The 15,215-nt window shown below is 41.2% G+C and overlaps 1 protein-coding gene across 3 annotated transcripts in view; it reads right to left on the reverse strand.

The window, feature by feature from the left end:
* The window catches only part of SLC23A2 (solute carrier family 23 member 2), a 58,141-nt gene that overhangs the window by 24,829 nt on the left and 18,097 nt on the right, over nucleotides 1-15,215 (reverse strand). For 2 of the 3 annotated variants that reach the window (XM_064472862.1, XM_064472863.1), the window contains exons 2-5: nucleotides 8,386-8,675; nucleotides 7,632-7,730; nucleotides 1,811-1,927; nucleotides 484-641 (exon numbers count right to left, since the gene is read on the reverse strand). In XM_064472862.1, coding sequence (XP_064328932.1) covers nucleotides 484-641; nucleotides 1,811-1,927; nucleotides 7,632-7,730; nucleotides 8,386-8,517 — 506 coding nt within the window. In that variant the 5' untranslated portion in view covers nucleotides 8,518-8,675. The remainder of the gene's footprint in view (nucleotides 1-483; nucleotides 642-1,810; nucleotides 1,928-7,631; nucleotides 7,731-8,385; nucleotides 8,676-15,215) is intronic. The other variant, XM_064472864.1, reaches the window with a different exon arrangement.

A 15,215-nucleotide genomic window follows, 5' to 3' on the forward strand; every position in this document is an offset into this window, starting at 1 on the left:
CTCCCAGCCTTTTTAAATTGAAAATCACTTTACAGGAACAAGCACACAATTTGCTGTAGGACTAACGACAACCACCTAAATATTGGCCAGAATATAGTATCATTCAAGAAACTAACAAAAAAAAAAAATAATCAAAACTAGTTCCTTTTTACCAAAGGCATATGAATTTTTCCTTTCCCCCAGAAACAATTCTACCTTCTCTGTCCTCATAGATTTTCATCCTCCTTCTTCTCTCTCCCTGCCCCTGCTGTATTTTCTTACCCTTGGAATGCCTCCTCTGATTTCAGATCCACCTTTTTTTGGGAGCAGCTTTCCAAATGCTTTCCCCAACTGCCCTGTATTTGACATGCTATCTTGTGTTTCATGTTTATCCTTTGAAAATAGACTACCTACCTTGTGGATCTCAGACCGTGTCCTGGAAATCCCAATAGATGTCTAGTCTTACCACCATCTCAACAACTAGAAACAAGTCCCAGATCTTACCTGCACCCAAAAGTTGTTTGTAACAATGTAGTGATGCCCACACAGAAGAAAATGGTCCCGATCAACTGGCTGGTAGCCCACTGGTCAAATCCAACACACATGGCATCAGCTAGCAAAAAGGGCACCGCTATAGTTCCACTGAAACACGTTAAGTAATGCTGCGAAGAGAAAAATAGTTTGTTAATACTACAGTCCATATTAATCAGTACATTCATTACCATCTTTTCTTTTGCATTGGATGTTTTTGCTTTTGAATTATCCAAAGCTCTCACTTCCTGGTCCTAAGCATTCTCCTTCCATGTCGAGCTACCCCTAACCTGTCACTAACAATCGTTATTTTTGTAGGATAAACTAGGTTATTTACAAAGCTGCTCCTCTTGATGAGGAGGTATCTAGGTAACTCACTGAAAACAGCTTCTAACTCAGAAAAGCAGACAAATAACTCCATTCACTTTCAACTGCGTGAAAAACCACTACAATGCTTACAAATGAACTTAGAGCACACAAACTAGGCTGTGAATAAGCTCACAAGTACCAGGAACTAGGTACTCATTAACTCTTTTTCACCCCCAATACATTAAGCAATCAAACAAACAAGAGTCACCATATTCAACAACGCAAGTGGAAATATAATCCCTACAGAACTGCTTGAGGAAAGGCAGAAATAAAAAGGATGCTTTGGAATGTATTTGTTTGGAGATCTCAACATACTTACTTCACAGATATTAACAAATTCTCAGCATTCCTGTGGGACAGATATTACCATTTGAGAAATTACAATTTGAGCTGCTCCACTTCACACAAGCAAGTGGCTGGGCTGGTAGCAGGGTCCACTACAGTCCTATTCATAGCAGGAAGCACACGCTCTCACTCCAAGGAGAGCAGAATTTGCCTGCCCTGGTTATTAGCGAGCCAGCATTGTCCTGGACCTGCGATCAAGCTTGCGGAATTGAAATTACTGCAGTAGCAGCTGTAACATTCAAGATTTCAGGACTAAACCATTATTTCTCTCCACCTTCAATTCCAGAGGCACCAAATGTCACTTTCTGACATTTGCTCACTTATTTAGGAGCAGCATCTTAGAAAACTAAATATTTACATCAATCTCAGAAATGCATAAGCCACCAAACAATAATATAGATCATTATCAACACAGTGATCTTAGTGATCAACTTCAGAAGAAACTATCTTAACACTTTTTCTTCAAACATGTGAGAGTGTGGCAACAATAAAACTATGATATACACAAATGCAAGGAACTGCACAGAAAATGCTAAACAAGGTTTAAAAGTTACAGAGAAAATATTATAGCTGTTTTGAAACATACCTGTAACCCCAAAAATATGCAGAGATACCAAGGAGGAACGTCTTCGATAGTGTAAATCATGTCGGTTCTCTGTGCGTCTAAACTGCCACTGCTGTCCAGTGTCTCTGCCAAAGAGCTCTGGTTTGATAGGGAGGATAGAAAGGTAGGGAGGGTAAAAAAGTGGGGGAGGACACAAAGGCCAACAGTAGGTTAATGCTTCATAGGAATAAGCTGAATTTGAACTATCAGGCAATTCCCAGATGCTCCAAGGCTGGTATAATACTCCCAAGCAATGTTGATATATTACATTTTTAGAGCCTTTTACCTCTGAGGACGAGCTCATCTCCAGCTGTAGCTACTGAACTCCTACCAAACACACTCACTTCTAAAGCTATTTCCTGCTTATTCATACTTACACAACAATTGTTCATTTATGATATAATCGATCTGGCAGCCAAAAGGTGCCCAAAAAATAGGATTATCATGACAGAACTGTTTGTTAAAAAAAAAAAAAAAAAAAAAAGGAAGAATCAGAGCTAAGTAGAAGAGTCAACAATGGCTATTTTCAAAGCAGAATGGCTATCCTTGCATAAGAGACCAAAATCCCAGGCAAGAAAGTTCCTTATTATGGTAATTGCTTCCCCACTTAATTCTTACTCAATTTCAGTCTTGGTTAACCTTTTTTAGCCACAAGATTTATTATTTTTGCTTCCACCCCACATTAAAGCGGTCAAGGAAAATGCTGATCATTACAACTGAATACATCCACGGCCAATTTATATCAGTCAACTGGACTTCCTGCAAACCTACAGGAATTTAAGCAAGACCACATTCCAGCCTACCATGTACCCTAATTTGCAGAGAGCTAACAGACAAGTGACCACACATACGCGGATGAAAATCCCTGCAGATTTTCCATTAAAACCAGGTTCAGCTCAATCATTTCTTCTTTATAACTAAGGGGAATCGTTTCATTCAAACTCTCTGGTTTCGAAACTCCTGAGAACAAACTCACGATGCTCCAAAGCCCAAGTACCAACAACAAAAGTGGGAGGAAGTATCAGATTTTATAATTTCAGCTCAACTAACCCCAAAATACCTTATATAACTACTGTTCTGACCTAATCCACACTAGAACATAACAAACTCATGTGAAGTAGCCTTGCACAAAGACCAGGAACTTTGCCAGACTTGTGACTTTGTCTTGAATGGTCTTTACTTCTTCAAAAAAATCACAAAACATCCCCAGATTATGTTTAGGTAATCACCGAATGATCTCATCAATACCTATAAATATCTGAAGGGCGGGTGTCAGGGGGATGGGGCCGGGCTCTTTTCAGCGGTGCCCAACGCCAGGCCAAGGGGCCACGGGCACAAGCTGGAACACGGGAAGTTCCCCCTGAACGTGAGGACAAACCCCTTCCCTGTGCGGGTGCCAGAGCAGGGGCACAGGCTGCCCAGAGAGGCTGTGGGGTCCCTTCCCTGGAGACATTCACCCCCCGCCTGGACGCGGCCCTGTGCCCCTGCTCTGGGGGTGCCTGCTCCAGCAGGGGTGGGACGGGGTGAGCTCCAGAGGGCCCTTCCAACCCCCGCCAGCCTGTGATTCTGTGAAGCCAAACTGACCCACGGTCCTTCCTTCTTACCTCTGATTTCTGTCGGGAAAACAAATGCCACTGAGTTAATTCAAATTCAGGGAGTGTAAATGACCACACCGCTATGGAAAGGTCAAGGGTATTACAGTGGAAAAGCAAAATACAGAAACACTAATTTCAGAAAACTCTTTTAAACAACGGTAAGCACTGAGCAACCTGCTCGCCAGCGTTAGTATAAATAAGGTACAGGTCCTAAACAGAAGAAAATTGTTCACTGCACAACTCCTCTTGCCAATTTGCAGCACCGATGTAATTTTTTCATTGACTGAAAAATGAGAGTCCCCTTTCCTGACCCGATTCTCTAAAAATGACCAAAAAAATCAGGAAATTGAGTTCTAGAGCTTTGCCTCATACTGGTGAGAGCATGCTGAGCAGCAGTAAACCTGTACATGTCTTGTCTCTAACTGGAACTCAGGAAAAAACATGTACATCCTCATGTCAACGCAATTATGTGTAGATCCAAGGCAGGGCAGAAAGTGGCTGTCGCACAAAGACAGGCAGAAGGAGGAAGACTCCACAGCCAATGTAGTTATGGACAAACAGCAAGACATTTATCATCACTAGAGGCTTCTTCTAAGAACCTGCTCAGGAAAACAAAGATTCACCCAAAGAAGCTCCTGTGATACTTTCTGTTGTTATAAAGCAGTTTTGTTAACCCTTCTCCAGAGACTACACACACACATATATAATGTGTCTGTATGATTACCTCACCTCCCCTCAATTTCACTGCAACATATACTCCACCTGACAACTTCGCTCACCAGTGACACTGCCTGTTTATTCAACAGTTCGACTAAGAGGTCATCATACACTTACAGAGATCATGAAGGAAGAGTAAGAATGGTTACAACATCTGCCCGTGAGGTAGGGATGGAGAGAAGTTAATTGTCTGCTTCATGAATCACGTCAACATTAGCTTGCTGAAGCTGCCCAAACAGCAGCAGAGATTCAGGAGAACAAACTGTGGATAGTTCCCTGACTGCAGCGTGAAAAGATAAAACACCTACCACCGCGCACTCAGCAGCCTGCGTGACTCCTTCCAAGGACTGACAGAAATGGGAGATTGTCAAAGTTCATGATGTTCCCATGCAGGATACCAGATTCTCTAAAAATACAGTAAGTGATTTGTGCAGACTGGTGGCTCTGTTTTGGCCCCTACCTTTTGAAAACCCATCTTCTGGCCCCTCTGCTAGCTTTTCTAACATTGCCAGACCGGTATTGCGTAGCTACCTAACTGTTAGTGCCGAACACAAATTCTTCTTCATAGGACCAATGAGGTTGCATCAAGTACGTTCCTTGACTTTTCCACCTGTATTACATTATATCACCTGCTGTTATGTTACGTTATATTCCGTCTCATCTCTGGGCAGCAAAGATCAGAAACGACCAGAAGACCATGGCACATGTAGCAGGTTTATTAGTCCCTTCTGAGCTTTTCATTTGTGATTACATTTATGCTGACATTTGTCTGCAAAGAACAAGAAGATCAGCAGGCACCAGGCCTAGGAACAAGTCGACTCGTCCACAGCATGTGAAAAGCCATTTTTGGGCGCAGACTGACCAATTTAAGCTCTCCTTTAAGAAGTGAAGTTTATAGGTCTTCTAACAAAAGAATTCCAAACTTTAAGGCATAATTGTCACAGCAATGTCTGACCTACATAGCAAAGCGGTCAGATAAAAAAAATCCAGGATACTCCTCCTTCCTCCCAAAAGCCAGGCTTATTCCGCTGTGGAAGGGAAAGCTTTCACCTTCATCAAACCTTTAGCAGATAATGGCTAAAGGGAACCAACATAAAAGAGACCAAGACCAAATGATGAGGAATTTGAGAACCAGGATGAGGTCTGGCTATCCCGCTGATAAGTCACTGGGTAGTCACTGGCCCTTTCATATCTTGAGCATGTGCCTGCTGGTTTAATACACTGACTACTTGCTGGTGCTTGCCCAGTATGCCATAGTGTGCTGTAAGGAACTGCTGGGAATGAACTGCACCTTTCTGAATGAGATACCGATCGGAGACTAGGGTTTTTTATTTAATTGGCCAAAGTTGAGACAACACAAAAATGAAAAAAACAAACAACAACCAACCAAACAAAAAAACCCACACAATAAGTATAAACGGGGGGAAAAACATGGGACCGAGATAAAGGTGAAGCAAAAATACTGAGGGGGGGAAACACCAACAAACCCACCCCAAGATCCAAAGAAGCAAACACCAGCAACAGTGCAAGATGAAGGCTCTGTTATCGACTACTAGTGGGAAGGACCAGAAGAAACCTGATTAACTGCAGGGAATGAGGCCTTTAGAGAAGTACCTTAAAGAGCCAACAACATGTTCAAATTAATTCTATTAAGCAATATGCAACATAGTATTGTTTATTTTATACGGATGCAGCAAGACAGTTATTTCTCATCTGGGCTAATAGTTTATGTTTCAGCTAACAAATATTGCGAGATAATGTAAGCACTGGGCATCCTCCAGCAATTAAGTACATTTCAGTCCCCTTTGTTAAAGGCTTTTTATTCAATGTCTTTCCTTTGGTTTTTTGGTGAACGATCTTCTCAACAGGAACAGAAAGCCAAGAACAAACATGCTTTATGCACACACTTATTTTAAGTGAAAAGTAGGAGGTTTGCCTAGATTACCAGAAATACGTAATACATGAGGCTGCTAATTGCTGCAGCCCCTCCCTTTCACTGCTCATTCATTGTAAGCCACAGCAAAGCTACAATCCAAGTAGATTTGGTTGATTAAAAGCTCATGGTCTCTTTAAGGTGAATTATCACCCATCATTTACAGTTCTGATCACACAGATCAAGTGTAAGGAAGAAAAATAGACGTTTGGTAAAAACAGGCCATGAAGACATGCTTTAATGTCTACAGATCGCTAATCTTAGTTGCACAATTTCATCCCAACACCTTTTGCTCAAGGCTTTTATCAGATTGTTTCTCTCCACGCTAGTCTGAGCATGCTCCAAAAATCAGCCATCTCAGACACATGCATGTCAACAGTTCCCAGAATTTATCCATTAAAATAACAGCATCGTCAAGATGGTAGTAGGATGTATTTGAGACATACAAGCAGTCTATCTGTAACAGACAGTATACGAAGGCACATCATGGCATTCATAAGATTCTAGTAAAATGTAGAGACCTCTGTCAGAATCACCGCTTTAGGGTACATCTTAAATCTGAAACTTAGAAGTGAATTCTGATGTTCAAGTTAGAAAAACTCAACTACGCCCTTTGGTATCACCTCTTTGCACCAACAGAAGTTACAGCCTCAAATAAATGAGCATCATAATGCTTTTGCTTGGAACCAAGAAAGTTTTGTTCATGTTTCAATTAGGACATTTGAAAAATTTGGTCAAATTGAGGCTTGTCAGAGATAAGGCTTAACCACAAAGCCATTTAGATATAAACATATCAGAAAAAGGTGCTGCTCAGATTTACTGTAATCCTCTTCCTTATTTTAAACAAAACATTAGATTCGCACTGTCTCTTTTTCCAAGATTATTACTGAACAGGCTTGAGGAATTACGGGGTTGAGAAAAAAACCTGGAAAAATCACAGTAAAACTCGTCTCCCCTGATGCCTCAACTGGGTCTTTCTGAATAGCAGAACATCTAATCATTGTTATCCTACGGAAAAATCTTCAGGGGTTTTGATGAAAGAACTGAACTTCGTTCACAAAGCTGTCACTAAATAATAACAAGAAGCCCTTTGCTTGAAAGAAGGATTAGAAAAATTAAGTTTATGATGTTGGAGATAAGAAGAAACTGGGAGAGTGGGAAAGATCCCACTGTTGAAGGTGCTCAACACCACCAGTTTGCTTGACTAAAAGCAGAAGTTAAGAACTGAAGAAGGGAACAGAATGACCTTATCAGGGAAATTGTGCCATAAGCCAATGGAAATGAAGAAATCAAAAAATTGCATATTATGAATTTCGGTGGCAGGTCAAAGTGCATTAACTGCTTCTAACATTTGCTGAGTCATTCCCTGCGTTCTGCAACCAAATGCGTGACCAGAAAAGTCATGAGGACAGAACTCCCCCAAGCCTGATCTGAATCTGCAAGTCAGCACGTTCAATTAGAGAAAGAAAATCTCTCAGACAAGTAAAACTAGTGCAGACAAATAAGAAAACTGTAAAAGCAAGAATGAGTTCTCACCTAGAAGGAAACCACTACATACCTTTTCTGCTATGCCATTTTCTGTAGTATAGATGGCCATCAACTCCGTGTCTTCTGTGTCCTGATCACCACTGGATGTTGCTCCACCGTTTATCACGACCTTAAAAAAAAAAAAAACAAACACAAAGTCTTAAAATAAAGATTTTTCTCTGCAACCGTACCTCATGTCACTCAAGTTTTCTCCCTTGGCACTTGACATCTGCCTTTGACATTTTGTCAGAAAATGCTACAAGCATGGCAAGCAATCATTTCTGTAACAGCAGGTCTAGGAATACACAGAAACTTGAAAGACATCGCATGTATGCTCCTCAAAGCCTAGATGGTGTCAACTGAGGGTGGGGAGACGGAAACCAGCAGCAGACTGACTGCAAGAGTTCTTAAAAGGCAGACGCACCACAGAATGATACAACTGAAAATCTGAGTAGGCAGAAGACAAGCAAATGTTTCCTTGCTGTTGCCTGCTACTCTTAGTCAAGCAACTCAGGACACACAGGGGGCCGGTGCATTCTGCAGCAGGACAGTTTAATTATTCTAATGAACTGCCTGGGGAGTCACATGTCCTGAGAACAGCTCTGCTTTGGAGCGCAGCCCGTGAAATAACTACAGACAACATAATTGACCATGTTTATATATAAACAGTAACAAGTGGCTAACTACTTGTGGAAATAAAGGTTTTGTACAACATGGTTAGAGCAAAGCATTATTCACTGATACACACTGAGCTTGACTATGTAGTACCTGAAGGTGTTACTTACAGGTAGGGTGAAAAAGGTGGGATGTTTCGATTCATCCTCGTATTTGCCTTCTGTTGAGCCTCCCGCCTCCACTGATTTTGAAGTGGTATTCTTACCAATGCCCATCGTTTCCAGAATGTCAAGGACTTGCATACAGTACCCAAGAGGATGCTTATGGGATGACAGGCCAAGCACAGAGGGCAATTTCTTATTTAAATAAGAAACAGCACCTCCAGGAATCACAAAAGAGCTCAGGAATCCAGCCGGGACATTAGGGTTTCTTTTTTAAGTATCGTTAGCATCAATGGCACCTAGAATTGAAGGGACAAATTAATTCTTTCCTGATTACCTAAGATATATGTGCAAACACACAGGCCCTGCAGCCTTGGTTCCCTTTCAGGCTCATGACTCACCAACTCTTGCCATTCCTTTTTGATCTGATAATTAGCAGATTACCATTTAAAGATAAAGCTGACTGTATTTTAAATTCTTTCAGGATGGGAATACTGTGATTATCCTCTCATTCTTCAGGTATTAGTAGTATATAGAATCCTTGCTTTTGTTTCAACGTCAGTTATTTCCATAGGACTTTTTGGAAACAAAGTACTCCTGTACTCCAGCTACGCAGCGATGTAGAAGAGCTTGCTATTGAACACCCATTGCGAACAATACTTGTGTTTCTTTGAAGCGTATTCATTTGTAGACCTACTCATAAGTTCACGTCCATATAGCTAAATCCTTCCTATTAAAGTAACTTATTTTGAAATAAAGAGCATCCAGGAAGATTAGACTAGATAGACAGCAAAGCACACCTGACTTTCAGTGAGCCTATTTCAGACAGACAGAAACAGCCCTTTCTGCTGAACACCCTTTACCCAAAATTATCCCAGTTACGCAAGGCATGTTCAAAATAATCTGCCTGATGATGTTGAGGCAACTGCTTCAGGATAAAACTGTGCATTTTAATTAGTATCACTACTATTTTGGCACAGGAACAGGAAAGATTACAGCTTGCTGGTTCTCTTTTGTTTTCCCAGATGGGTCACTACACTACAGCTTTTCACATTTGCTCCTTAGATCAGACCTACCAGGCCATGGTCATCCACACTTTTGCCATTTTGAAGACTAAGGAACATGTATTAACAGATTTGAACCTAAACTCCCCACAGGACAGCACAGAAAACTCTGCAGGAAACCAAATTTTGCAACCTCTGGTTACTGAGCTTCAAAAAAGAAAGTGCAGCTGCAGACAGCTGCGGATGAAACAAGCTAAGCTACAGATGAAAGTACATGATAGAACCTGAAAAATGGCCTTTTCAAAATCATATCAAGTGAAATTTTCTCCAAAACCAGGAACGCAATCAAGCAGCAAAACCCACTGCACGCTGGCGTTACTTCAAAAGCAAGTTAATGACTTTTTCAACTTAATTGCTAGAGGTGGAAATGCAGCTAACGGACATTCAGAAAACAGTTATGTATCTATTAGAAAGCAAAAAGGTAGCGTTTGGGCTTTTTCTTAAGCCTCCCTTCCAAAATTCTGCTCAGGAAAATGCCAGCAGCTTGAATGTCTACTGCAATTGCAATAATAACACAACTAGACAAAGACCCTTCTGCTAGGGGCAATTTAGGACTGTTTGAAAGATTACAAAGTACTAATATTTTAGAATCTCTTAATAGCTGTTAACTACCCATTTGCCAGAAAGTTCTGGTTATTTCAGGTGAAAGAGATTTATCTTTCAAAGCCGTGTAACTTTTCAAGGAGAAAGTATACATACTGAGAAGTACTACTTGGGCTCTGAGATACCTCTGAAGCGCTCCTAATTAAATCAAAATAAAATGGAAAGTAGTGCCTTCAAATAACGCTTTAATTAAGGCTCATTTCTTAAAGTAAATATTAAGGTAGCATAATTACTTCTCACTTGAACTTAAGACTAGAGGAAAAGACTGGTTCAAGTACTCACTGTCACACCATTCTAAAAAAAAAGGCATTCCCATTTTTACAATAACCACAGACTTCCCCTTCAAAAGTGCAAATCTCCAGACACAAACAGCAACTTTAAATTAGTTTGTCTGCTTCTGAGTTTGTGCATAGATAGCTGGTGATGCCTCCTCAAATCTTTATAGGAACGTTTGTCTCAAAGCTGCCTATGCAGGTCTGAGAGGAAGAAATTGATATTAAAATTTGGGGAGCAGTGGAGGTGTCTGGGGTGGGGCGTGCTTTTTTTGAGGGGTGTCATTTGCTTTTACTGTAGAGGCAGGAGGGGTTTTTTAAGCACACACACAGAAAAAAAGAAAAGAATTTGCCTTTTTCTGTCAATGTAGACATATTTTATTATCCAAGAAAATCAGTGATGGAGACAGGCGTAGTTTACTCTGGCAGCTTTATCACCTCGGATTGGAAAGGAAAAGGGAAAGGGCAGAATTACACCTCCCTGACAAATGCAGCCATGCCAATACAACACCAGTGTAAGAGCTACACCAGCAGGAAACCTGCCATTCAGGAGATCTGGTTTAAGGTATCCTGGCACGATAAGCTTCTTAGTTAGCATTAACTAGCATCTCCAGCAATGCTAAAGAAAAGACCATATAATCCTATTTCACTTCGCATTGCAAAACAGTAAGGCTGCTATCTTCTCAAAGAAGATGTGGTCATTCCTCGGGAATTGTTCTTGTGAATTACATCAGGAGAGCACGCAAATAAGCTGTGCCTTGTATTAATTCGTGAGAGCTGAAACACAATAGCTAGAAGGGTAGTATTTGGATGAGGGTTCCCAGATGATGATGAACAAGCAACTCCAATTAACAGGCAAAGCCAGCCTCATCTGCGATTTTTCCTAGAGAGAGGGAACACATGTTTGTGTACACACACGTGCACACAAGCACCACATGCACATGGCGGGGGGGTGATCCAAGGAAAACAAGAGCAAATTTCCAAACTCTTCTTGCTTCTTCTCAGCAATTAAACTTGCACTTAATGGCACAGATGATAACCAGAGATTTTCAGAATACTTTTATTCTGCAATCAGGAGGATCAAATTGAAACAGAAATCTTTAGGTAGGAGGAGATCAGGTTATCTCAAAGACATTCTTCTTTATCAGACCTCTTATCCTACACACGGAGCATAGCTAAACAAGATGACTCAGACATTTTATAGCCCTCCATAGCAAATCTAACTTATCAGAAGCTGAAAAGTAATGTAAAAAGACATAAAACTCATTCACCATCAGCTGGGTACACACCCTACGATGAATTATCTGCCGCCTTGGATCAAATGGAAAGGCTGGATGTGAAATTTCCACTACGACACTGATTAACATTCATCTCTCTCTATACAAAATTATCTTCAGTGCTCCTACATGATTAACCCAGGAAGGCCAAAAGCTGGCATGGGTTTACAATGCTTTAGATAAGATTAGTATCTAGACAAACAGCCTACTGCAGGGGATAGTTCAGGTGCAAGTTCACAAGAAGAAAACCCTCCTAGCTGGGGAAAGGCCACTCTGCATCCTCACCATGCTTGCCTTCTATCCCTCACGCAAATATTCTTCCAGATTTGGTACCAGCGGGACAGGACACACAACTACAGGAGTGTCTGGTTTGACACAACATGGTAGTTCTTACACTTTGCGTTTTCGTAACTACTAATACCACATTTTCTGTTTTACCAAGGGAGCCTCTATTTTGTTTAAAGATGTTCCAATGCATTTCAAAGTTCACTGAAGGAGAAAAAGATAAAGACCATCAGAGATGGAGATGTACAATGCAAAACTGTAACTAAATGTACTTTTCTCCTCCTTCCTGCAGCTCCTGCCTGCAAGTCATTACTCTGGAACCTCTGCCACAAATAAAACCATTCACTGAAGCATACAACAAAGGTTTTCCTACAGAGAAATCTGCCCATACACAGAGACAGGCTGCACAAAAAGCTTCTATTTCACAAGGTACTGAACTGCGTGCAAGTCTGTCTAAAAAATACTTTGAAAACTCATCTCTTACTAGATTCAACAGTTAACTTGGGCAGGGCAGACAATACAGATATACATTAAGAACTTATTACGATGAAAAGGAAAAATGGACTATGAACCCCATTAAAGGAGTAGGCAATTTTTAACATATGGGTACTCACCCTTGTACGCACTGTTTTCTTCAACAGCAGCATTGTTTGATATAGTTTTTGGCTGAACCACGTTAAAAATGTTCCTAACTTTTTTCGTATTAGTCTGAGAATATCCAGTAACAATTACAAAAGACAAAAAAAAAAAAAATAAATTCAGATTTGCTGTGATGGCATTCATCTCTCCAGTGCTACCATCTGAATCCAGAGCTTGGCAAAGCAAAGATTGGGGAAAACAAAAACAATCTGACCTCCAGATTGCACCATGCTTGGGGCAATAGGTTGTTGGGGCTTTTCTGTTTGTTTGGTAGTTTGGGGTTTTTTTAAACATCCATTAGAAGAGCCAACAATCTGTCAGGCACTGTCAGACTGACAGCACAACTGGGCAGCAATGCTGCGTTCAGGATATACTGTCAATACTATAAAGCTCATCGCCCCACATTTGGTTAACCTAGAGGTTAACCCTTTGGTAGAAGCTTCGTCTGGACCTCAGGTTCCCCCATGATTGTCACGATGACTTTTCACCTTTGAAAATTCCTGGTTTTGCAAAGCGTAAGAATGATGCAGGGTTTTCCCCCCTCCCGAAGCTTTAACAAGGAAGCAGCTCTACATATCTCCTTATTTGCCAGACTCAAAAAAACCCAACTTTCTAAAACCATGAGGGTCTTTCCTAATTCCAACTGGATCTCAAATTCCTATCAACTGAGCCAGGCCCACCATGCAGAGACGTTAGCCAAAATACTTTAGACTTTCCCTATTGATTTGTGCAGCTGCTTTGAGAGGACGTGACACAGCTGACCCAGCATAAAGCTGAGCAGATAAACGTGAGCAACGGGCACAAAGTTTGAACACAACCTAAGCGGCCTGATCTAGTGCTTTGCATAATGGGGCCACAGCATTTAAAACTGGTATGAAGTCTCCTAAAACCACACCCGCAACCAGAAGCTGCTGGACAATTACAAATGTTTTACTGCTCTATTACAAGTGGCAGAACTCTGCAAAGACAAATGGAAATTGGCTACCTTATAGTTGTGGTTTGCTGTACAGCTTTCCCTCAAACAACTGAGTTGTGCTAGAGGAGGTCTAGGACACAAGTAAACCAGCTGCTGAAAAAGTTAAAAGGAGCATCCCAGCTAGTCTGAGAGGTAAGTGTATTCCCTACTATGCTAAGAGATAGGAGATGTGTCAGACTGAATTAACCAGACTGAATTAACCAGACTGAATTAACCAGACTGAATTAACCAGACTGAATTAACCAGACTGAATTAACCAGACTGAATTAACCAGACTGAATTAACCAGACTGAATTAACCAGACTGAATTAACCAGACTGAATTAACCAGACTGAATTAACCAGACTGAATTAACCAGACTGAATTAACCAGACTGAATTAACCAGACTGAATTAACCAGACTGAATTAACCAGACTGAATTAACCAGACTGTGGTCTGCCCCTCTCCACCTCGACCGTGGAAAATCAGGAGCTGACCTACATTCAGCTGCTGTGCAAGGGAAATATTTGTAAATGAAGCACAAAGGTGTGGTTACAAAACAAGCTGGTGATGAAACAGCACATACTTTAGAGCACAGTGATGGAAAAGCTCCCAGGAGCTCTAATGTAGGTATGACACCTGGTAAGCACATGTCGCACTGCCCCGAGGAAGGAGTGATGTCAGATCCAGCCCAGGACTTTCCTGGCTTTTACAGATGGCTGAAGAGCCAAGAGAGCTCAGTCTGTTGCATACACTAAGGAGATGAGAAGCAAATTAAGGTGACAGCTTAATTATAATCTTCAATTTATTGTTTGTAATTAGCTGTCAGACTCATGAATAACAACAACTTTCTCCTGCAAGCAGCGATGAACTTCAGCCAGAAGGTGTCCAACCTTACCTCCACTGAGGTTAGCTTCACCTGCATTTTAAATAAATTCAGAACACTTGAGGCGAATATCCCCAACTGCAGCAGTTCCACCACCTCTAATGGCAGTTTCAAGTGTTTGGCATCTCTGTAACTTAAGCACACTATGTGTTTAAATACAAATCAAGGCATCCTCTACATATCAGATTCTATTTTTGGCAACAGACACACGATAGAGATGTGGAAAGGGACTTGGGCTCCCTGCACGTCAGGAAATTTTATTGTTAAAATGTATCAAGTCTGAGCAAAAGATAAAACCAGTTTTAAAATCCACTTCACTTTCTCACACCCAATATTGTGAGCTGTTTCTGGAAAGAGCACGCTGTAGGCTGCAGCTAAAGATAAATTCTCAGTTCCTGAAGTCTCAAGACAGCTACGAAGCATTTCAGCCAGTAACAAATGCACCACACTTACTTTGTTTAGTTTAAGAAAGTGCATTTAGGCCAAACAGCTAATATTACTATACAGCACTAGGGCCATATTGAAGAGAAACTGCATGCTGCGGGACAGAGCTGCTTACAGTCTGGTTGCCAGCTACGTTCACCAAGAGACACAGAGAAGGGGGACAGGCAGACACACTGTTCGGGTCAGCACAGAGTATCCAGGGAGATGCAGATGGCTGCAAAGGGGGCAGGATGGATGCCAAGAGATCAAGAAAGTTTTGAAAGAAACTCCTTCACCGAAACACTGTACCAAACTGATTAGGGAAACAGGAGTGCTGCTGCGCTTTGAAGATCAGCAATGCTAGACAATTAAGGAATTTTGTGGAGGCTCCAATTAGACAAGTTTACTTACAGGGTACAGCTACCCCCAGCCAG

Source organism: Phalacrocorax carbo, chromosome 24 (assembly GCF_963921805.1).
Source record: "Phalacrocorax carbo chromosome 24, bPhaCar2.1, whole genome shotgun sequence".
Taxonomy (NCBI): domain Eukaryota; kingdom Metazoa; phylum Chordata; class Aves; order Suliformes; family Phalacrocoracidae; genus Phalacrocorax; species Phalacrocorax carbo.